General features: G+C 35.4%; 1 protein-coding gene across 1 annotated transcript in view; it reads right to left on the bottom strand.

Moving 5' to 3' along the window:
- The window catches only part of ADGRV1 (adhesion G protein-coupled receptor V1), a gene marked incomplete at its 5' end in the record, with an annotated part of 249,459 nt that overhangs the window by 23,519 nt on the left and 199,501 nt on the right, over positions 1 to 26,439 (bottom strand). The window contains 2 exons of the mRNA XM_083351665.1: positions 9,273 to 9,394; positions 22,616 to 22,773. Of these exons, the coding sequence (XP_083207791.1) occupies positions 9,273 to 9,394; positions 22,616 to 22,773 (280 nt within the window). The remainder of the gene's footprint in view (positions 1 to 9,272; positions 9,395 to 22,615; positions 22,774 to 26,439) is intronic.

Consider the following 26,439-nt stretch of genomic DNA (forward strand, 5'->3'; position numbering starts at 1 on the left):
GAATTTTTTTCCTTTCCCTTAACAAAAGTTATCAAAAATGTTCTTTCAGTTTTGCACCCTGCAGATTAATCTGTAAGAGCAACAAAGTAAAGGTAAATTCCACACTTTAATGATATGAGTATAAGCTGGTTTTCTTACTTCTTAATGTATCTCTGTGCTCAAACAAAGCACGAACTAACTTTTCTGGTATTACCCAAACACTATCTATTCCTCAATGATTCAGAAAATGTGAAATAAATCCGTGGAAAATTTGAGAATGGCAAAACAGCTATCTAATTCTGTATCAGTCTTTGCAAAGTCTGGACTAACACAAGTTCACTTACCTGCTGCTTCATGCATTTCATTGCATGAAATGAGTAAGTATTTATCTCCACTCAATCTACCTCATATGATTGTTGTAGGGAGAATGTAATGTGGAATATAAATGTGAAAAAATAATGTTAATGTCTTCAGATTATAAAGAGTGGTTTTTATGGCTACATTGGGACTCACTACTGTAGAAACAGCATCCATGTATGTTTGGAAGTTCTTACAAAGTCAGAAGAAAATAGCCTGAAATCAGGTTAATCCCTTCCTTAAATAAAAACTAGGTTGAAATTACACTGTCACTCAAAAGAAAATAGTTTTAAGCCCATGATAATGAATGAAAGAGACATACATATTTATTTCATTGTATGTAGGATTCTTTCTTTCCTACTATGTTCTCCTATTGGTTTCTTATGATTTACCAACTGTTTTTTGTAATTTATGATTAATGATTGTAACTATGATTATGACCTATTACTTGCTGTTTATATGTTTACTTTGAGCATATGCACTGGAGACAAATTCCTTATGTGTCCGATCATACTTGGCCAATAGAAATTCTATTCTGTTCCATTCCATTCCATTCCATTCCATTCCATTCCATTCCATTCCATTCCATTCCATTCCATTCCATTCCATTCTATTCTATTCTATTCTATTCTATTCTATTCTATTCTATTCTATTCTATTCTATTCTATTCTATTCTATTCTATTCTATATATAGTAGCTGCTGGAATTCTTTCCTAACTGTTTCATTACTTTTTCTATGATAAATATATTTATCAGAAACTTAAAGCCTTAGTAAGGCCACACCTGGAATACTGCATCAGTTTTGGTCAAGACAAAAAAGATGTTGAGACTTTGGAAAAAGTGCAAAGAAGAGCAACTAAGATGATTAAAGGCTTGGAGAATAAAATATATGTAGAACAGTTGCAGAATTTGGGTATGGCCAGTCTAGAGAAAAAGAGGACTAGTGGGGACATGATAGCAGTATTCCAGTGTTTGAGAGGCTGCCACAAGGAAGAGGGGGGTCAATTTATTTTCCAAAGCACCAGAAGGCAAGGCAAGAAACAATGGATGGAAACTAATCAAAAACAGAAGCAACCTGGAATTAAGGAGCAACTTCCTAACAGTGAGGACAATTAACCAGTGAAACAGCTTGCCTTCAGATATCGTGGGAGCTTTATCACTAGTGGTCTTTAAGAAGAGACTGGACAGTCACTTGTCTGAGATGGTATATGTTATATACTGGGTTTGTTGCTTGATTGATGAGATGAGGTGAGTGAATTCAGCAAGAATCATTCTTTATTTGGTTGCAGGAATTGAACTGAGAAACAGGGCTGCGAATGCAGCTATTTATACCCTGGCCTCTAGGTGGCGGCTAATAGGTTTAAAGCAACCTATTGCCGCCCTAGAAGCAGCCAATGGTGGCGCTGGAGACGGGTTGTCTGAGGAGCTGGGAGCCGTTAGCCAGCTTCCCTGCTTAAACAACCTTCCAGCAATTAACCCCACGTGATACTCTTTAGTAAGACAAAACCCAATACATTACAGTATAGGTTCTCCTGCTTGAGCAGGGGGCTGGCCTAGAAGCCCTCCAAGGTTCCTTCCAGTTCTATTCTGATTGATTGATTCTTGTGTCCTTGAATGTCTGTTTCCAATCTAGACTTTGAGAAAATTCTGACACAGTGTTTTTAATAATAAGGATCTGTTGAACAATATATGTATCACATTATATCTCTTTTTTCTGGAAATGCTTTAAGAATATAGATACATCCCTCAGATATGTAAAAAATATTGAAAGATCAGACATGATACAATAATAACTATTTTCTTTAAAAAAAGGCATCACTAGGATAAAAAGTGGGGGGAAAGCTTATCTCTTGGACTATCGCTAACTAAAACTTTCCATGTCACTGTGGCAAAACAATATTTCTGAGATTTAAATCGCTGGTGAACTTGTGGCACAATTTAGTTTAGAGCTTTTTAAAAATTTAATCCAGCTGACCTTTGTCAAAGCAAACAAGCAATACTTGACATTTTTTACTCAAAATAATGAAAACATAATGTCTCTCTATTGTGCTAAGTTCTAACCTCTTTGGCTGCACACCACTTTTCAAAGAAAAATTAAATTATTTTCAACCTCAGATGATGTATAAAGGAAACAGTTTCCTGACAATGCTATTATAAGTAGGTCCCTTTGGGACTTATACTTATTAACGATAATATCTAGATAGCGGTGGGAAACCTATTTTTAAAAAGGCTCAGTAACAATAGGCTTGAGTGATGTAGGCAAATGCAAGGACATATTTCATACCTTCATAGCACTCATGAGCTCTGATAAAAAGGAAGTGCATCCAGACTAGGTATATTTTACAAAAACTGAATTAATGTAAGCACAAGATGTCCAGTCCTTCTTAATTTTATATTTACTCTATTAGATTGGTTGGGCTGAAAAATAATGTGCATATGCTACCCAATGAGTTTTGTGGCTGAGTAGAAGACTGAAATTTGCTTCTCCAGCATTGAACTCTATACACAGCATATTCTTAAATTGCTAACAACTTCATGACTTGATTGGGCAATCCAAGTAGCATCTTCCAATCTTTATAGCTATAAACAGGATTAAAAAGTCTAGCTAGACAATCTTTATATTTTTGTATATGTCTAGATAAAACTGAACCTTTTTTTCAGTTTCCTTCCAGAAGAAAATTCAACTTAAAACAAAAACTTCAGTATAGGAATATTCACTTCTTTCAGGAGAATTAATTTTGTAAATTAATATTTTGCCTCTCTTGGATCATTTTATGGTCAATGAAGATACTATAGACATTGATGAAAATTTTCAAACACAGAAAGTGGTTTAATTTGTTAAAATGGTGAAAAATGAGATAAGAGGAAAAAACAGTAATAATCTGATTAGATGAGAGTTGGTCAATGCTAAACTGAAAAATAGGATTCATCTTTTAATTAGGATGATTTTGGAAAACTGTCAAACTAATATAAGGTAACATATTCCACTTTTATAACCCTGAGATAACATCACACTCACCACTAAATAACTTTACTGTGGCATGCAGAGACCCTCTGTAGTTTATTTAACAGTGTGTATGACACTGTGATCTAAATAAAATGAAACCCCTATTTGTTGAATCTCATCAAATGTAAATAAAGGTAGAAGAAACTTTAAGTCTGTGCACTGTTTTGGAATCCAAGGTAAAAAGGTGCTCCAGTGCGCACAGGATTGCACATAGAGGCTCTCTAATCTTAGCCACTTCAAGGTAAGGGGAACAACCTATTACTGATAACAGCCATGCAAACTAGGAAATTCTAGAAATAGAAATGGATATTTATACAAATTCCCATGGCAGGAACACACTGCCTAAACTAAGCACATATTTTTGTCAGGTCATTACAGGCTTCCTCTTATAACTGGGCACTTTACAGGAATGGAAAAAGTGCTCATAAGGAGAGCTAAGCCAGTGACCTGCAGAAAGGGCTTTAATTGCTTTTTCTAACAGAATTAGTTCTTTATGATCAAATATTCCAACTGGGATTAGATCACAGTGTATTTAAATATAATAATGAGCATCAGTTTGTTTTATTTTTAATCCCTTAATTATTTTAATAATTAGTTCTTTTGCTTGTTCACTGCCAATCTACCTATAATGGTATATAAGAATGACTTTGAGAGATAAGGGAAGCCTTGGAAACGATCAGAATGGAGGGGAGTCCCCAGTTGATTAACGGTCAGAGGAAGAAACTTAGAAAGGACTTTCCATTACTCAGATGGCTAAAAGTGATTTGTACCTTCAATCTTGCAAGTTTCTGTTAAGGAAGCCTTAGAATAAAGTAGAATTAGCTTATTTAGTTATGTTTCCTGTCTGATTTACCTGGAGAAGGCTGACAATAGCAAATCATTTTATGGACCTAAAATAAATAGATCTTAGCAACATCAAGAATTAAGGAAGCTATCATTTAGCTTCTTACATTAGCCAAATGGAAGTAGAGGAGAGAAAGGAAAAAAAGCAAAAATGCAGAATAAACAATAATTTTGAAAAAAGTCTACTTTTTTTTAAAAAAAGAAAAACAATAAAGAAACAGAAATTACCAGGACAGATTATCAACTGCGGAAAATTACATGGTTCCCTCAAAACCTTTGAACATTATTATAATTTGTTTCTATTGCATCCTGTAAATTTATTTCTTTGGCTCTTTGTAATAAAAAGAGTAAAGACTGAAATTAAATCTGTGAAAAATGCCCTAGAGACTGGATATTTCTGTCATATTTCTTTTGCAGAGTATGATTTGCAGTATAGTAGAGACATTTTCCTATGCTTTTCATATCCCCGAAGTTCACTCTACTTGCCGCTAATTAGTGAGATGAAAAATACATCAGTGTTCAAACACAAAAAGGCTGTTCAGTAAATTTATGTTATTTATGGTTAATTACCTAGATTGTTCACTTTGCTTATAATGCATTTGCTGCATTTGGATGTCATGGTAAACCAAGGATAACTCCTTGCCTTAATGCTAAATCCTCAACTACAGATTGCTAAATCATAGTTTAGTTTCAAGAGAAAATCTCTATCTTCACCATTTTTCTCCTTCCCCTTCTCCTCTGATGCAGTCAATGGAAGTCAGTAGCTTCTTTTTCCATTTTAAATGAAACATGATCTTTTGAACAGAAAGTGTGGTAAAACAGAAAATGGATAGCACAGAGCAAAAATCCTTCTTGCGTTCTCTTCTCATACTGTCCAATCAAAGTCCAACATATCAGCTTGTGAACCCAGCTGCATACTTTCCTTCATGTTCTCTAACCACTACTACTAAAGGACATGTTGCTAAACTGGAGTTCATATATATTTATCACAGTTAGGAGTTCATTTCCAGGAATTTGTTGGATCTTCTTTTACAACCATGTCCATGGTGGGTGTCATTATTACATCTTTTTTCATCTTTTCTGAATTTTTCACCATTTAGCTTTACTGAATTGTATTTAGCATATAATTCTTTGAATCACCATACTACTGTAACTCTTTTTAGTACTCTCCCACCCCGCCAGTTGACAAAACCCTTCTTTGTAGGAGAATTCCTGAGTTCTGTGATTTTGCTTGCCCTTTTTCAGTTTTGCAGGATTCTTTGTGAGATGCAGCAGAAAGAATTATTTCTAATATTCCACAAGAATACCCATGCAAGAATTCTGTATCAGTTTAAAAACAGCTCTAAATTTCAATGAATTAATTGTGTTTGAGACCTAGTGTAATTTACTTTTGGTTCTGCTGTGGTATGTTTGAGACCAGGCCAAATCATATGCAGAAAAATTTGGCTCATCATGCTGCTGTGCTTCAGGTTTTTGAAGGGTGCCTTTTCAGTTCTTCCTCACAGAAATTATTAGGACCTTATTTATTTAGGCACACGACCAGAAAATGAAGATAAAATAGAATGTGGCTGGATAGGAGTGGAACACATACACAATTTTATCTGTCATATGTATAAAGAAGAAGAAAAAAATGAGATTTTGCTATTGCAGAATCTATGACAGCTCAGGTGGATTGTGATTTCTTGCTCTTTGTTTTTAACATTTTCAGGTCAACAGATTTGAAAAATCATCTGCAAATTAAGGAGCTGGGGAGTAAAGGCAGTTGATGCTGTGTAAATTATTTTAGCATGGTTCAACATGTACTTATAATGGTATTACAATAGTATCAGTCCAGCTGCATATAGTTTGCCCTTTCAAATTTTGCCAGCAAATTTGTCAGCAGGGAAATTGAGCTGACTGCATCTCCAAATATTTCCAAGAAAAGGAAAAGTTTTCCAATAATTTCACAAGGGAAAAATGTCTTCTTAAGTAATAACCACATTATGGCTACCAAAAAAGCCAGGGAAGGATTTCCCTTCTGTTGTTTTTCCTTGATATTGTAGTTTGAAGCATGAGATGCTAAAGAAGCTGGATATCACTGAACAATCACATCCATGCACAGGGCATCCAAACATACATATTGGCCACCACAAGACTAAGTGCAATTCCATTCCAACTATTAACTAGTTAAAATATTGAACTAAGAATGTGGCTCCTGCCTTTTGGAATGTCTTATTCCCTGAGGTGAGATCAGCTCCCACCCTTCTGACCTTCCACAAGAGCCTTAAGTCCTGATGGCTTGCAGGTCCAATGGGAGAGCATTATACTGGAGGTGGTTGATTAATTAAGAGCCAATCCCATCTCCCCTTCCCCGCTCCCTCCTTCCCCACCTTGTAACTATGATTTTACTTTCATTGTACTTTCATTTCATCGTGTTAGGAATATTTATCTCTGATTATTTTAAGGTTTTTGTGCTATAAGCCACCCAGAGTTACTTCAAAATGAGATTGGGAAAGAAAGAAAGAAAGAAAGAAAGAAAGAAAGAAAGAAAGAAAGAAAGAAAGAAAGAAAGAAAGAAAGAAAGAAAGAAAGAAAGAAAGAAAGAAAGAAAGAAAGAAAACAAACCAGATTCTAGAAACTCACTAATGATTTCAGGTCAGTTATTCTCTCTCAGCTTAACTCTTCTTGCAGGGCCATTGTTATGAGAAAAATAGAACATAGCCCTATGCAGTGTATACTGCTTTGAGCTCCTGAATGAAAGACAGGATATAATTGTAAATAAATAAATATTTCTCCAAAAGTTTTCTTCCTTTGAAAAAATATTCTAAAGGAAAGATACTTCGATCAACTCAGAATTGGTAAAGAAAAAATATGAAGGGCTATTTATGTGCTCAGTAGTTTGATTGTTAATTCTCTACTGGATAATTCTAGATACATTTGTTTGTCACTACAGTTGCATACTGTGTTGATTATCTCATTAAGTTCTTCACTGTCAGCCAAAATCTATTGCTGATCTATTTCAGCATTTCAGTCCCAACTGAATTATATATGAAGTTAATATTTTCTCCTCTTTGGTGTTACATTTGTCATTTAACTTCCCATTCTTCTAATCAAAAGTGAATACAAAAATAAATCTACCCCTGATTTGCAGCAACAGACTACCATAGTTTAATCTGTATTATTAAATAAATTATTAAGTGTAATTTTATTTGAATTGCATTAAAAGTGTACATCTCAAAGGCTTCCATTATATTCCCAAGCTTTGGGAACTGTTCCTGCACATCATCTGAAGTCCCTTTAAATGTAATTTGCTAAATAGTTGTGGTTCTGCCATTACAGCAGAGGCAAAAAGCCCGCTGTGCATTTGTACACAAATGGGATGCCCGCTGTATCATTGTGTTCTTTTTCATTGCTTACTGTATTGTTCCATACATTACTATTGTTATGTTTACACTTATTTTCATTTCTGTTTTTATTGTTGTAAGCTGCCTAAAGTAGCCCCATAGCAAAATCGGTGGCAGATAAATGTAACAAATAAAATAAATTGGGAGTGAACAAATGGAGCCAAGAACATAAAGAGCTGAATGATAGCAGTCTCAACATGCTTGTGTGGAATAAATGCAGTTTAAAATAAATAATGCATACTCATGCCCACATTAAGAAAGAAACTTATTGTTCTATAATATGATTCCACAAATTTCTATATGATAATACTATAGCCAAGACCCAATGTTAATGCAGATACACAAGTCAAGAGTCTTGTTAACACATCAATTCCAGCCATACCAATTCAGTGGTAACAGAGATTTTAGGCTGTAATCTTTAGACCTATAGTCTAATTTTATACATCTCTATTTTAAAATAAATTTAATTCACTTTAGGTGGGATTTAATTCCCCTGACAGCATATGATTGCATTTTACTTAGAATAAGCACCATCAAAATCATTTGGACAAATTTGAATAAATGCACATAGGACAGCACCAAGGCTGATTTTTGCTAATTTGTTCAGCCTGCCTAATTTTGGTGGCCTCAAGTTATGTTGAACAACATATCTCATAGTGCTTATACAGGTGAGTTGTATAATAGTAGTTAAAGTCCAACAGATAGAAGGCACCTAGTTTAAGAGTGAAATTAAGTACATTTGATATGGCGGTTTCAATTACTCAATCCAATTAAATATAACTTTCTCTTCAATTTATATACATTTAATGATGGGAAAAATCTACATAATTTATTGTTATTAAACGATGTCTTTAAATATAGCACTAAGTAATTTATTAGGAAACATGACAGCAAGGGGAAAATTCTTATTCTAAGATCATATTTGCCATGTGTCAATTTTATAAATACTTATATTCAAAATAATTAAGACTTAAAAATGAGTTGGTTGTTTAATTAGAAAAGTCTTTTTGTTTAATTAAAATGTCTCCAATCTATAATCTATCCAATTAGTTGGTTAAATATGATTACAGTTCTAATATTTTCCCACTCATAGTTGCTAAAAAAAGAAGCTACATTTTTTCTATTCCTTTTTCTTCACTCTTGAGTTGAGTTTAAGACAGAGATCCAAACATTACAAGAAGTATTCTGGAATTTTTTTCTGCATGCACAAACTCATATTTTTTTTTCAAGTTAAATTTTTAACACGCAAGTTCTACCTAATTTTTTAAATATTTCAATAAAGGTTTTTAAACTATATTTCACATGCAGATTATTTTACACTGCTTCATACAGTGTCTTCATTTTCAATTACTTTATACAAAAATACTTTGCTACTTCCCAGTTAAATTTAAGTTCTACTGAACCCTATTTCCAAGAATGAATATAGGTATATAAACATTTATGTTTTTCATTCCAATGCTATTGAAGTGTTTATGCTATTGAAGTGTTTAGTCATTTCATCAGAACTATATATTACATTAAGGAGTATGTACATGTATGTGTTTCAAATTGAGTGACAATACATACCAGCCTTATTGTTATTTTTTATTTATAGATGTATAACTTTTCCTTCACACACACTTGCTCTTTTTTCAGGATTCACTGATTAAACATACAGTACTTTGATTTTGTTAAAAAAGTAAATAATATATTAAGTACTTACTTGTAGGCTGTTGAAAATGACAAAGAAGACCAGCATCCATAGATGCCTGTAAGCCATGTGCAGTCCTCCCCATAGCCATGTCATGGAAATGAGCGCAAATAAGTACAAAATCAATGGGATCTCTAGAAATCATAAAAACATGAATTTATCAATTGACATGTTTTGAAAAGTACCTTTGGATGTTAACACCCCATGAAGATATTTTAACTTATCAGTTTCTCTGTAACCATCAGTCCTATCTGTGATGACTAGGCACAGTCTTTCCCTTCAGTACTCTGTTAGAGCTGAAGGCAGCCAACTGGGAATTGGAGAAGAAACCCTTAAGCCATTTGGATGGATTATTCAGCAGATGAGCTCATCCAAAAAACTGAAGGCAAGCTCAATCAATCAATCAGTCTATCTATCCATCTATCTATCTATCTATCTATCTATCTATCTATCTATCTATCTATCTATCTATCTGTCAACCAGTTCTAGTAGCAGATGATGAGGTTAATTTACTATTCTCTTAAAAATAGTCTGGGCAAGGCACCACATTTATTAATTGGATAAAGTATAGCTGGGCTAGGGATGTGGTGGCTCAGTGGGTTAGGACGCTGAGCTTGTTGATCAGAAGGTCGGCAGTTTGGTGGGTCGAATCCCGAGTGCTGCATAACAGAGTGAGCGCCTGTTACTCGTCCCAGCTTCTGCCAACCTAGCAGTTCGAAAGCATGTAAAAATGCAAGTAGAAAAATAGGGACCACTACGGTGGGAAGGTAACAGCGTTCCGTGTGCCTTTAGTGTCTAGTCATGCCGGCCACATGACCACGGAGATGTCCTCGGACAAACGCTGGCTCTTCAGCTTTGAAACGGAGATGAGCACCGGCCCCTAGAGTTGGAAACGACTAGCACGCATGTGCGGGGGAACCTTTACCTTTACCTTTATAGCTGGGCTATGTAAAACAGTACTGGAATTTAAGCATTAAAAACATGTTGAATGTGTAGATGAACAATAAACAATCAATGATCTGATGAGAGGATATTAGGTTTCTATGCCCTGGACTGAGGGATGAGAAAAAGAAGAAAGGGAAGGGAAAGGAAGGGAAGGGAAGGGAAGGAAGGAAGGAAGGAAGGAAGGAAGGAAGGAAGGAAGGAAGGAAGGAAGAAAGGAAGGGTTTTAGATTGAGAAACTAGATTCCTTCATTCCATGAAAAATGCAAAGTTAAATGACATGATTGAGCTTTGGAGTTGACATTGCACTCAAAGTAGATGCCAAAGTTCTTATTTATTCAGCTATGTACATTTAAATTTGTACAGGTGTTTTGCAAAATGTCACTCTTTCTCTATAGTAACTAACACTATTTTTAAAAAAAAAACCCTGAAAGGATAATTAAATTTAGGAACTTCATAACTTAATCAGTTTTCAAACATATTTATTCATAATAAATTATATGCGGAAGTGAGTAACGAACAGCATAGGTGCCTTTCAGCAAAATAACAAAATATTGCTTCAAGGTTTTCAATAAAACTGCCATCGTAAGAATGAAACTTTGCAAGTCAATGCTTATCTTTTTCACAAAACAAGGGCAGGTTGAAGTGAAACGTTGCTAAATCCTCTTGTACGGGTTCTTGCTTCCAATGTTTGCAGCATAAAATGTGAACAGTTACCTAGTTAAACCTATTATCAGTCTTGCCTCATATGTCAATTCTGATTTAGCATGTCTCCAGGTTTCAGATAGATGTTTTTCAAGATGCTGCCATCCAGATCATTTGACTGGAACTCTTTGAATCTGGTATTTTATACACTTCTTACACCATTTGAAATGTTAATCCCCTTCTAGAGATGGGTCAATGCATATGCTTAATCCTTTTCTGTACAGCTGTTTGCATGCCGTTAATTTTAACACTTTTTGGAACATTTGGCAGCTTTCTGTGACTCAAAAGCATTATTAAAACAAGCATTGAGTCTAAGGAATCAGATACTATCTTAAAATAATGTTTTCTTTAGGATGTTTTGAAAAATTTAACATCTTGGATTTTTTGTCTAGGATAGGTACTTCTTCTGCACTGTACTGCAGCCATACAGTATTTTAAGTTATTTCCTGAAGAAATCTTGGGGGAACAGGAATCTCTATTTTTAACTTTCTGAATTTAATTTTCAGTGTATTCTGAGATTATCCATCTATCTGGTGCAATGCAAGAAAAGGAAAATAGAAAATAAAGATTCTGATATCTGCAGATCGACCTAAGAAAGAACATCTGAAGCCCTAGAGAATGTCTGTTGGTCAGCATAGAAAAGAGAGCAGTGGTCTGATTCCTTATTAGGCAGCCTTCCTATAGCTCATTGGAAAAAATATGACAGGGGTTTTGATTGCATGGATGGTTGTACATATTTTCAATTAGAGTTCAGTTTAGTAAGACAGCACATATACATGGTCCACCAAAATGAATGAGACATATGCTTATATACAAATCAAATTTACGCCAACGAACCAAGTTAAAAGTTCCCATCAAGTTTTGTCCTGTAGAATTATGGCAATAATCAGTTACAGCACTTTTCAAGTATTTTCAGTATAAATGTACATGCAGCAAAATCCTGGGAGAAGGGTGGCGAGTCAGGTTAGAGTCGGTCTAATGGGACAGATTGATGAAAGCAACATCATGCTGTTTGTGATGAAGCTCTGGCCTTTTCAATGTGCATTGTAATGCATGTCCCAAAAGGGGTGGAGGGGCCTTGCAGCACAACAGCATAATACTACTTTCATCAATTTGGCAAATGATGGAACCTAGAGATACCTATTTTTATACATATGTATTCAGTTTCTCTTTTTAAGTATGAATCTTGTATAGCCTCTATTTCATGAAGGAATTAAGGCCATTGTGCTGTGAAATAATAAACTAATCAATATCCTGAAATAAATTAGGACCCAATGCATAAAGTGTTCATATTAATAAATAATATGTGTATGAGAGTTGGGCTGTATTCTGCTGTAATGGTGAAATCTAAGAAATAAAATGGTATTGAAAAATTGAAAATATGTAGCCATGCCTTTCAGACTGTAGTGGGCCATAGTTAAAGTAGCAATGATATTTTACAAGATTTTTACAACACAATGTAAAACAGCTTTCCATCAGCAACCTAGTCCTAAACTATCCCTCTCTACTGGCTTTCTGAAAAGCAGTAGCTCTCCGTAAAGCTTTTGGGGACGAAGGAAGGATTAGTCTGCCCTTGAGGGTGGTAAATCAAGTTGGGATTATGTTACTTTGATTATAGTTATAGGGAGCTTTCAGGAACTGAGAAGCAAAGAAATCAAAGAAATAATAAACAAATAAACAAGCAAACATGTAATGAAAATATTAAGAATCAAAAGGGAGAAAAATATTTTCTGATGTTTATTGAAATATAAATGTGGCAATAACAGAGCAAATGAAAAACACAAGCAAGATTTAGTAATTTAGAGAACCTGCTCTGTTGTCTAGTCTAACAAAGGAAATATATGTTTTCCCTCTTGATACATGGTTAGCAATGAGTAGATTTGCAAACTAGAACTTTTCTGTGGAGTTCTTAGTGCTCTCTGATGTTGCCTAGTTGGTAATGAAATATCTGCAAGAATACCACCAAACTCAGAGAAAACCAAGGACTGCACAATTCAACCCTGAACTACAAATATTCTCTTCCTTAAGGTGGATGAATCAGTCAATTTGTGATATATAAGAGTAATTTCAGTTTACAATGGCTGGTCTCCCTGCAGAAACAAGCAGAATGAACACAAGGCCTTTTTTCATTGAAGCAGATGGTATTAACATGTGGGGATATCCTTTAATATTTCTTCATGAGCCAGGCAGATACTGGAGTGTATAAGTAGTTTTTGTCACTATATGGGCAAACAACATTGTGCAGATCTAATGGACACCAGCACAAAGGCCTCTGAAAATTAGAGTCAGTGGAGCTGCAAGTAGTGGAAGACCACTAATTTAACTCCAACTATTTCACAGCTTTGAAAGGGAATGTTCTACATTAATTCATATATTAATGTAGAACATTCCCTTTCAAAGCTCTGTAATACAGAGATTTGTGAACAGTATAACATTTCATGGTCTGTCAGCATTGACATGTTTTTTGGAAATGAACTGACTGCTGGGTAGAAGAAAAGCAAGTACGGATATGATTCCCAATTAGTATAAGCTTGAAATTTCAATGTGAAAACTAGAATAAGATGGCGATAGGTAGTAGATGGAGTGACAACTATGGGCAGAAGCTGCAATTGTCTGACATTCGTGTTATAGTAAAGTTTTTAACACACAACAAGAACTGAGGAAGAGAAAACAGATGAAGGAAAGAGAAAGAAGATTTAAGGGTAGTAGTGGAGTTTAGGCATACTAGAGTATGACAGAAAAAAGGAAAACAAATGAGGAGCAGTGAAGCTATTTTGGAAGTAGAGAAGTGATCCAGATAGGAGTTCCAAAGCCTAGATGAATTTAACAGTGAAACATTAACAAAATAATGTGCTACAGTTTTTTCTTATGTGTGTACAGTGCTATTTGGCATGCCAAGAAAACTACTTGATTTCAGTAGACACGTATATCTAAATAAGCCCATCCTGTTGAATTGCTTATAACAACAGATATTCAAGGTATGGGTTCATGCAATGCTGGATAGGTTCATATATTTTCCTAAATCAGAATATGGTTTATTTAAGTTGGCTTAGTGTTTTTGGAACCCAGCCAATGAAACAATAGATTCAGTATACTATTTGCTAAACAAACTATACGTGATATTATATATGTTATGTTAGCATTTTTAGCCAATGAATGCTATTCAACCAAAGAATCAATACATTCACACAGACAAATACACCCATCATGCTATTCCTTTTTCAGTAGGCAATGTTATGCAATGTGGAAAAAGAAATCAGAAATAGTAAGAAAGAATAACTAAAGATATTCAGGTTCTTAGCTAACGCTACAACGTTTCTAAAATCTACTCTTCAAAAATTACTAGTCCAGGTAGAAAAACAAATAATACAGTGTGCAAGTAATTCCATCACCAGGCCCCTACATTCACTCTTGCCAAAATCTTGATACTATGGTTTAATATCAAGCATAAAAAATATTGTGAAATGCTGGCAACCTGAAACTACATTTATTACTAGAAAATTGTGGAATATCCTAGTGCAGGGGTGTCAAACTCAATTTCATTGAGGGCCGCATCAGCATTGTGGTTGCCCTCAGGGGGCCGGGTGGGTATGGCCAGGGTGGGCATGGCCTACTGGGTGGGCATGGCTAGAGTGTGTATGGCCTACTGGGTGGGCGTGACCAGCTCTGCATTGTTCGCATCAAGGGTGCCTATGGGGGCCTGGGCAGGAGTGGGACAGATCTGAGGGTCTCTGGCAGAAGGAGGGTCTCTGGGCTAGGGCCAAGGCAGTGGGGGCTATTCCCTCAATGTTTCCAGGATGGCTTCATGGGCCAAATGAATCCACTTTGCAGGCCGGATCTGACCCCCGGGCCTTGTGTTTGACATGTCTGTCCTAGTGGATAATACAAATTTGTGCTCATTTAGCATCTCCTTTAAAGTCATTGTGAAATTATGAACTACAATTTCACATCTATTTTAAGAAACGGTAAGAATAAATTAATGTAGTCTAAAACTGTAATACAAAGATGTAATATTTCTGGCAATTATATTTAGCCATAATTCTTAGCTTTATTGCAATGTTAGTTGCAATAATATTCAGCACAAATGCTTTGGCTTCCAAAAGTTTTAGTTCAAGAAGCAAAAACCTCTTATTTTATCTTATATGTAAATATTTGTAAAAGGGTTAATGAATAGTTAATGAATAATTTTATGCTACCAACACTACCCAACTTGAATTCTGTTTATGATTCAGCATACTCATTTATAATCTTGAAATACATACATAAATCATTCCCATCTATAAATATTATGTAATCTATGGGAGTGTTTTGTTTCTATTACTGAAAGTCAGAGTTGGGAAGAGAATCTTTAGAACTGAGGTACGAAAAATAAAGCATTTTTGTCAAAAATATTTGTACAGCTGAAATAAATCCTCATGAATGTGAGCCTTGAAAACTCAACTAAACAATTAATACATAAGCTGTCTGTATGAGCTTTTCTATTTAGACTGCAGAAATATATCCTATTTCTAGCCTTAACCAAACTTTAGAAGTTTTTTTGAATAACAAAAAAAGAATGGAGGACAGCAACTTGGAGTATGAGATGAAAGTAATTGTGTTTCCCTTTTGGATCTACTATAAGTAGTGTAAATGGTAAGAGAACACTTATCCGACCTTGATGAATATAAATCACCGGAACTGGACAGATTACATCCCAGAGTTCTGAAGGAGCTGGCAGATGTTATCTCAGAACCATTGCACCATATCTTTCAAAAATCCCGGAGCACTAGGGAAGTAACTGAGGATTGGAAAAGGGCTGATGTGGTTCCCATCTTCAAGAAAGAGAAAAAAACAGACCCAGGAAACTACAGACCAATCAGTCTAACATCAATACCTGGGAAGATTCTGGAAAAGATACTCAGAACTGCAAACAACTACAAGCAAACAAAGTTATAACTAGTAGCCAGCACGGGTTTGTTAAAAACAGATCATGCCAAACCAATCTTATTTCATTCTTTGATAAAATGACTAAATTAGCAGACCAGTGAAACGCTATGGACATATTATACTTAGATTTCAGTAAGACATTTGATAAAGTAGACCATAACATGCTGCTTAGTAAGCTAGTAAAAGGTGGGATAGACAACATCACCACAGATGGATTTGTAGCTGGCTGACAAACTGTACTCAGCAAGTAGTCCTCAATGGTACTACATCCACATGGAGAGAGGTAAGCAGTGGGGTACCACAAGGCTCCGTCTTAGGCCCAGTACTCTCTAATGTTTTCATAAATGACTTACATGAGGGAATAGAAGGGAAAGTCATCAAATTTTCAGATGACACTAAACTGGCAGGAATAGCCAACCTCCCAGAAGATAAGCTCAGTATCCAAAAAATACATTGACAAACTTGAACAATGGGCCCTATCCAACAAAATGAATTTTAATGTGGAGAAAAGCAAAGATTTATATTTAGGTAGGAAAAATTAAAGGTACAGTATAAGTATAGATTAGTGAGACCTGGCTCAAAAACAGTAACTGTGAGAGGGACATTGGAATCCTAGTGGATGATCACTTGACTATGAGCCAGCAGTGTGCAGCAGCAGCAGCCAAAAGAGCTAATACAATCCTGGGTGGTATAAACAGAGGCACAGAATCAAGATCACACAAAGTATTAGTACCACTTTATTAAACTCTAGTAAGACCACACCTGGAACACAGCAACCAATTTTGGCCATCATACTACAAAAAAGATGTTGAGACTTTGGAAAAAGTTCAGAGAAGAGCAACTAAAATGATCAAATGCCTGAAGACTAAAACATATGAAGAAGGGCTGCAGGACTTGGGTTTTGGCTAGTCTAAAGAAAAGAAGGAATAGCGGGGACATGATAGCAGTATTCCAGTATGTGAGGGGCTGCCACAAAGAAGAGGGCATCAAGCTATTCTCCAAAGCACCAGAGGGCAGGAAAAGAAACAATGGTTAGAAACTGACCAAAAAGAGAAGCAACCTGGAATTAAGGAGAAACTTCCTAACACTGAGGACAATTAACCAGTGGAACAGATTGCCTTCAGAAATCGTGGTTGCTGCATCACTGGAGGTTTTTAAGAAGAGACTAGTGAGTAGACAATCACTTATCTGAAATGGTATAGGTTCTCCTGCTTGAGCAGGGGCTGGACTAGAAGATCTCCAAGGTCTATTCTATTCTATTCTATTCTATTCTATTCTATTCTGTTCTGTTCTGTTCTGTTCTGTTCTGTTCTATTCTATTCTATTCTATTCTATTCTATTCTATTCTATTCTATTCTATTCTATTCTATTCTATTCTATTCTATTCTATTCTATTCTATTCTATTCTATTCTTACTAGGGTCTCCTGCCTGAGCAGGGGGTTGGACTGGAAGACCTCCAAGGTCCCTTCCAACCCTGTTATTCTGTTCTGTTCTATTAAACTGAGAGAATAAGTGCTGACTAGAGAAATGTATATTGAGAGATATCGTAACTTACATTTATGCAACTGATAATAGCTCAAGCTGTTAGTCTGCTTGAGTTTTTTTTAGCTACTATTCCATTTGGCTCCTATAAAAATATTTTTAAAACTCTTGGCAAACAACAAAATACTTTGCAGAAAACATATCCAAACCAATTTAGAAAACAACCTGAACAAATTGAAACTTTCAAGTTAATTAAGATAATATGTTTTTGCAACTTTAACAGGTTATTATTCCAAGAATCAGAAAACATTCTGTTTTTGAAGATTTAACAATGCAAATGTTTGATAATGAAATTTAGTGGAATAACTGCAAAATTTAGCGCTTATATTTCTGTCTCAATTCAACTCTACTTTGTAGGATTCTGGGAGATGGGCTTTAATTTGTAAAAATAATTTATTCATATACCTCTAGAAAGCTTCAAAAATACAGATACAGAACACATTCGTATGAACACTTTCCTATACATATGTCCCAAAGGAGACAATGGCTGGCTAACATATTTCAAACCAGAATTTATCAGTATACTAGATATTGAAGAATCTAAAAGCTGTTTTCCTGATCACCCCTATATGACTTTTTCTGTTTTCCAATTCCTGGTCTCTCCCCATTTTTCTGTAGGAGGAGTTTTATGCTAGAATTCATCTGCAGTTTCAAAAAAAGAAGATACCTTAGCAAAATCACCCTACAGAACTGCATGTGCTCACATATGTTACATATATGTTATGGAGTCAAAACTAAAACAGTCCATGCATGGGGGCAAGTGAAATCTGACTTTTTCTCAACTGAGAATGATTGCCTCATGTCATGACCTCGAAACTCCTTACAGGAAATCAGACCACATCTCAACAATAACAGCAAGCCAGCCAAACAACCTGAAACAGACCATGACTCAGAGGCAACCAAATGAACAAACACCATTTGCATCACACAGACAATACTTACACACCAAAGACTATGGCCCAGCAACAACAACCAGCCAATCAAACAGCCCGAAACCAGACCATGACTCAGAAACATCCAAACATGCTCTGAAACAAAGTTTGCCTCTCAGATCTCAGCACAGTCCTCTTTATTCATAGGTAAAGCCCTATCTGAATGCCCATGGACTGGTTTTATTTATATGGCTGCCCATATCAATACTTAATGCTGGGCAGCTAATAATATTAAAAATATTTAGTCACACTATGAAGAGCTACTGACTTGGAAGTGCCCTTTATGTCAGAGTGTACTGCTATTCTTAGCACAACTTAATTTCAGCAGAATCTAAAAGACACAAGACAATCTTCTTTCCATTTTAATTGCACTGTAGCAATATGTGAATATGTCTGACAGAGTAGATTTATGATAATTTTTTTTGTACTAATTTTTTTTTCTGACTAAACAAATCATTTCAGGGTCCATGGTTTATGCCAACAGTAAATTCACTAGCAAACTCCTCCCATATGTAGAAATAGGCTCACACAGGATTAAAATAAAACAAATGCAAACAATACTAATAGGATCCCTAATATTTTAAATGTATACAATATCATATAAACAGAACTACTTAGTTATTTTATTTGAGTTTAACTCAAGCAAATGCCATCCTTAAAAATATGACTAAAATGTTAAAATACATGGTAATTTAGAAATTATCTGAGTTATTAAACTTCTCTCAGAAACACATGTCCATACTGTTTCATAGTGAGCTGAATTTTTTGTTGTTAAAAATCCCTATGTGTTACTTCCTTTAGTTAAATGTTATTTCACTAAAACACGGGAAACTCTGTTGACCTTGTACAATTTAGCTTACAGTAGGCTGCAAAATATATTCACTGTTAGAAATAGATGATTTATAAAAAGGACATCAGTGGCCAAGTCACCAAGCAGTATCTTTACTACGGAAACTTCCATTCTATGTTCACATATTTGCATGCATGGTTACTTAACAATAGTTTACTAAATCCATTTTTCTGGATTTACATAATGTACAGAAGAATGAGTTAACCAAAAGGGCTGGATTGGAACAACATGCCAGGATGGCTGGAATGTTTTTGGTCAATATATTGTGCAAAAACAACTTCTTGCCAGTTTCTATTTATATCTGTGCACAATTGATATCTAGTTGGAAGAAAGAAATCAACCAAAGCCCTTCAAAACCATCAGTAGCTATAGCTGACTAGCAACTCCTAATGAATCATTGCTATCTGTTGATTTACTACTACTGAGGAGCTTGGGATAGACTGTTGATCCCACCATTAAGAGAGTGTTAGCTTTTCAAGGTAGTTCAGACAAGAAGCATAACAACGAACACTAGCTCGGTCTTAATTGTAAGGTTACATTAACAGAGTTTTGTAAGGCTGAATGAATTACTCCCATCCTTTCCTTTTACTCTATGGAAAACTAGTGAGGGTCCCTTCTAAAATGCTTCTCAAACACCTCTTCTTCTGTGGACTGAGATATCTTCCATATGCTGGTTTTCTGGCCTCTGGCTTTTCTTCTTATTTCCCATTCCCCACATGCTACTAGACGAACAAAAAGCAAAGGACACAGTTTTTTAAATACATACTTCTAAATGTGCATTTAATAGTTTTGGATTTGCATAGTTTAAATATGCAAGAACTAGGGTGAAATCTCTGCTTCATTAACAACTCTTCCCCACACATATCTTCTCTATATAGCTACCTCAAGTCTAATCTAATTATCTCAATTATTGAATTCTCCTCACCCCAAGTGCCTAAATACATGTTAAAAATGGCATCCCTTGACCTTTCCATCCTGCCAAGCCAGCAAAAGGATGATTGCATGTAGCAAGGAATATAGCATCTTCAGCAAAGTGCGAAAGAGCCTAGAAATTGTAAGGCTATCATTAAATGCAAAGGACTGTATAATAAAAAAAGAAGAACCTTAACACAAAGATTTGACCTTTACGAGGAGATATGAGCATTATAACTGAAAACATCCTAGTGAAATTCAAGCCCAACAGGTGTCCTCTATCACAAGGCTTTTCAACCAGTGGTACGGGTACCACCTGTGGTACATTGGCACCTGGCAGGTGGTATGCGACCATCCTAGAGAAGTGGTAGTGGCGGAGGGGAATGAGCTGAACTGTTGGCAGCACCACACAAGCCTGAGCGAGAGATGGCTGGAGCTGCAGGGCTGTCAGGGCTCAGCGAAAGTGCCAGGATCAGCGCCAGGCTCCAACTGGAGCTCGGCGCTGATCCTGGCACTTCTGAGCCCAGAAGAAGCGCTGATCAGCTGGAATGTTGCAGCATCTCCAGGGTCTTGTGATTTACATTCAGATGCTTGGCAACTGATTCATATTTATGACAGTCACAGTGTCCCAGGGTCATGTGAAGTGACCAAACCTGCTGCAACCACCCAGAAGATGGGGGAAATAAAAACCAAGCACCCCCCCACCCGACCCCCACTGCCAGTCCTCAACAGAAATGCTCACAACAATGAAAACCTTGGACAGGAGGAAGAGTGCCGCCGGGCAGGCAGGCAGGTGTCTTGCTCGGCTGCGGCTTGGGGGGCACTTTTTCAGTGCCATTGTAACTTTGAACAGTCACTAAGCAAACTGTTGTAAGTCGAGGACTACCTGTACTTCATCACGTTTTTCCTTTTTTGACACCTTGCTAGGTGACTGCTGGTACTCGGATGTTGCCATATCCTAAAAGTGGTACACTGGGTAAAAAAGTTGAAAAGCCCTGCTCTATCAAACACTGCAGCCATTCTCCACTTTCTTCCTCCATGTGAGAACAGTCACTCATATCACTCCAGGACCTGCACTGACTTCCTATTGTTTTCTAAATGCAACTAAAAGGCCTATTTTCAATCCATCTTCAGAAAACCTTGATAACTGGAAATCATCACATTCTTTTATATTAGTCTAGCATGAGCATCTAGAGAAAGATTCTGCATGGATTTAGATTGAAAGCCTATCTTCTCTGGAAGCAGTTTTCTTTCTTGACAATCTTTTTTTTTTTTGCTAAGTGCTAGCCAGAACATGCTTTGTGATGATTGGGACGTTTTGTATAAGACTGTTTTAGCTATGCTCTATAAGGAAAAGTCTTTTCAAGTATCCCAGCAGGACAAATGCACTGTCGAATATCTGGAGAAGAGATGCCAGGCACAGCAGACAAATCTGATGTACTTGCAAGAAAGTTTGAGGCAGTGTTTCTCAATCCTGTCAATTTTAAATGTGTAGACTAGCTGGGGAATCCTGAGAGTTTTACCCTTGCTGGCTTGGGAATTCTGGTGTTGAAGTCTACATATCTTAAAGTGGTCAAAGTTGAGAAACACTGTTTTAAGGTACCTTTATGCCAGATTTAGATAGGATAAAAAAAAACCTGAGTCCTCATTTGGAACCTTTATTTTTCAATTTGTGCTAATGTAAAATGCACAAGTTCAGCCCTGCAACATATAAAATTGAACCCTTTCAATCTCTCCCTTTGGAGACTATTTGCTTTTTACAGATGTTTTCCAGCACAAATATGCAGGATACTTCAAACCTTCAATTCAGTCTTAAAGTTTTTCTTCTGTGTATTAAGGTTAATCAGTTCATTGTGACTTATGCGTTATAAATAAGGAGACAGAAATCTACTTAATGTGTTCTAAGTTCTCCTTTAACAATAGTTTCCTCAAAATCAATCAATTTAGAAGTTAGTCTTTACAATCAATTAGTGGAACAGTTTGTGTTCAGATTATGTGGGTGCTTCATCCCTGGAAGCTTTCAAGAAGAGATTGGATAGCCATCAGTCAGAAACGGTATAGCAGGAAGTTAGACTAAATGACCTATAAGCAGGGCTTTTTTTCTCATAGAACGCTCAGAACGGAGTTCCAGCACCTTTTTTGGATGGAACCTTGTAGGGTAGGCAAGGCGGGTTGTATAACGTGTGAGTTCCGGCACCTTTCTCTTTTACAAAAAAAGCACTGCCTATAAGGTCACTTCCAACTCTTTTATTCTGTTCTACCTTAGCTCTTGTTAATTTTAATTGGTGGTTCAAAATAGAACTAAATTGAGACCCATCAATAGATATATGTTTTACAATGGAAATAAGCAGAAAACTTTTCTGTAGAAAATTCAACTGATAAAGCTTTTTGTATTGCTACATATCCAGGCCAAAATATTACATTAGTTACATTTTTACCTGACAACACAGAGTTATTGCAAGTATAAAAAAGCAATATAGTTAGAAGGCCTAGAATTTAGAGAAATATGTTTTGCTGGCTTCATCACATATTTCATATTTCATACCTGCTGCATTGGTTCTTCCTCTAAATACATCATCATAAGCTTTCCACTGGGGTGTCACTTGATAAACATGAATGAACACCACAAATACTACCACCAGGCATACTAGTGGTACCAGTGCAGCAGTAAAAAGGGCTCCGTAAATATTTGGAATGAAGCATCTGAAATGAAAAAAGAAAACAGAGTCATTTTCAAATATTATAGGAACTTTGTTTGGAGTGTAGAAGTCACCACACATGGTGTTTAACCATATGATTTTCAAGCGTTAAAAGAAAATTCAAATGGTCTTTAATTATTTCATATATCTTGAATTTATAAGAGACAGTAATTGTCAAAACGGGATTAACTTTTTTAAAGTATAATAAAAGTTTTTATACATGCAGTTTTCCCAATAGAAAAAAAAACTAAACTCATTCAAAAAACCCTCCTATTTGTACATTTATCTAATGCCAAACTTAATAGCACTATTAAAAAAATGCATTTTTTAAATTTATCATCGGTTACCACATTCAGAATTTCTTTAAAACATATATAAAACCAAAAATGATTGGCATATAATAAAAGGTTTTATTCTAAATAAAACAACTGTTGGTTTCTTTTTGCAATAACTTTCCTCCATCTATTTTTCTTTTTTCAGTTGGAGAAGTGAATAGGGCTAGACCTCACCGATTCAGAAACCAAAGTGGAAATCTATTAATACTTGCCTCCTGTAAACCCAATTATGGTGGGTTCTTTAGATGTGAATAAATGAGAATTGACTTAGTCCAGGAATATTTTAACTTCTAGAAAAATGTACTGTTCAATTACTTCACCAGAATACTTATTTATATAGTTAAAATATATAATACCAATAGCAACATTGTTTGGTTCACAAAACCTAATTGTATTTAAAGAACTTTTGCACTGAATTGAAGCACAGGATTTTTTTTTAACCTAAGCATAAATCTATAAACCTCTGACTCCTTACCAACTTCAATAGCCAATTGTTTCATGCTCACTGTTTCAAATCAGAAAGAAAAATAAACCATTAGCATTTTCTAACAACCCCACTGTTGCCCTTTTGTACATTCATTAGATAATAAAAGTATTGTATCTCAACAAAATGTTCAGGAATATCTCCTCATTGGTCAATATTGGTTAATATTGCTAATTATAAGCAATATTGTATGATCAGTAAAAGCTTTCTTATAGGTAGTCCTTGACTTATGACTATAATTGGGACAAATGTCTATGGAGATTCTCAATCATCATGGTTGTCCCACAGGTGCTTCTCAAAAGGCAACTGGACTTTCTTGTTTTTTTTCCTTGAAAACATTTCCCTTCTTATCCAAGAAGCTTCTTCAATTCTGAGAAGAGAACTGAAGAAGCTTCCTGGATGACAAGCAAAATGTTTTCAAAGAAAAAAACCAAGGAAGTTGGTTTTTGAAAAGCACCAGTGGTACAACCATTATGATTGAGAATCTCCATAGATGTTTGAAAAGCACATTTGGGCCACAGTTGGGACAGAATTTCTGCTGCTAAACAAAACAATTTTTAAATGAGTTTTGTCCAATTTTAGGACCTTTTTGGCCATGGTTGTTAAGTGAATCACTGCAGTTGTTAAATGTATCATGCAGTGATTAGGTGACTTGGGAAGGTTGCAAATGGCTATCATCTGACTCTGGGATGCTGCAATCATCGTAAATACATAACAGTTGCCAAGCACCTTAATTTTGATCATGTGACCATGGAGATGCTGCAACTGTCATAAGTGCAAGAACCAGTGGCAAGTCAATTGTTTTTTCAGTAGCATTGTCATTCTGAATTATCGCTAAGTGAAAAGTTGTGACTTGGGGATTATTTGTGGTTGGAACTCTGTAAGAGCAAACGTATCCATTCAAAAATTCTATCAAGATGTTTCTTCTTTACAATTAATTTCTATCTATCCACACTATTATGGAAATACACAATCACCAGATTTTGTCTTCTTGGAAGATTAGATTGAATATTGATAAACAGACTTTAAAAATAAATATCATTACCAGTATCATCTTTACTATTTCCAATGAGTATACCTAGAAGTCTAGTTCTGCACTGTTAGATAAACCATTGTGAAGGTTTCTGTCTTTTGTCCTTTCACTCACTCTGTGAGTGCGCCCGCCCATTGGAACGAACTGCCGATGGAGCTTCGGACTGCCCCTGACCTTCGCTCGTTTCGCTGGGACTTAAAAACCTGGTTGTTTGAATTGTCTGGCTTGGACTGAGGGATTTTAAATTTTAAATTATATTAATTAAATCAAATTAAATTAAATTAAATTAATTTTAAATTTTTACTGTTATTATTAATTGTGGGCTTGTACTAATTTAATTTCCTTTTATTCTCTTTTTGTACTGTTTTAACTGCCCTGTGAACCGCCCTGAGTCCTTCGGGAATAGGGCGGTATATAAATTCAACTAATAAATAAATAATAAATAAATAATTTCTGAACTGATTTATTTTGAAGAAAGTTGATTTATAGTATAAATTACTATTACAAAAATGCAGTGTGCATCTGCCAACCTTACTATTTTCAGAATGCAAGAATATGAGATAAAGCAAATACAAACAAATTATTCTACTAATTAAATGTATAAATCATCCACTTTGGTATATCCACCTATTGCATAGAAGGGACTGAGCTCTCTTGACAGAGAGTTATATGCTATGGCTGGGCAGGCCCTGTGGGAGGGAGGGAAACATGTAGTGCTCTGAATCTTTATTTAGTTATGGGATTTGTATCCTGCCCATTTGAGCAAGTTGGTTGGATAACAGTTAACAGCATAACTAATAATAGCTTAAAAGAACATTAAATGTAAATTAGAAAATAGCAGATTATAACAAAATTAAGCTAACACAAAAAATTAAGAAAATTAAGACAAAGCAGGGTTGAAACCAGTAGTGAGCTCATTAGTTCTTCTGTACTCAATTTTCCCCCACATAGCCACAGTTTTACAGCTTTCGGAAAAATAAGCAGTATATTCCAAAGGCAGGCAGCCGTTCTGAAGAAACCTGCCTCCAGAATTGGAAAAGCCAGGTTTTTTTTAGCCAATGCAAAGTTCAGGGGTCACCATAGGATTCACATCACTTATCAGAATTATTTTTTTATAATAGATGATAATGAGCTCTCTTATGAAAGTGACCTAAGTTAATCTTCTATTTTTCTCTACTAATGTTAAGTCTCAATGTATATACTTCACTGTATATACTGTATATAACTCTCAAGAACTATTACTTTGCACACATGAAAAATATATACTGATTATATGTTTGAATATGAAACATTTTAGAAATAAGGAAGGAAACCCTGTTGCACCTGGAAGATCAAGTTTAGTAGTCATCTATGGAACCCAAACTTTCATCTACAAGAATTTGTATTATCGTATCTCTGCAGCACACAGAAATAAAATGTGGACAAGTGTGAAGTTTATTTTTTTGTAAAAAAATTTTTTATTGATTTTCCAATATTACAATTGTATCTTTGAAAAGCAATGTGGTGTCTGGGTTACAATAGTTCCATTTCATACAGGTACATGTTATTACAGATCTTCAATTTGTTGTAGCCAATATTTCCTCTCTTTTTTCTTTTAATACATATTGTCTCTTATCTAAATTAACATACTTCTTATTTTATCTATCAGTTATTTAGTGGTTTCCTTGCATTTGTTAATATTTTTATATATTTTATTTATTTTAACATTTCATCTTTAAGGCATCAATCACCTTATAAATTTTCCCACCTTTAATTTTGCATTATTATTAAAGTTAAACGTTTGAAGTTTCTCATTTTCATATTTCTAAGTGACCCCAC

Source organism: Vipera ursinii (genome assembly GCF_947247035.1).
Source record: "Vipera ursinii genome assembly, chromosome: 2".
Taxonomy (NCBI): Eukaryota; Metazoa; Chordata; class Lepidosauria; order Squamata; family Viperidae; genus Vipera; species Vipera ursinii.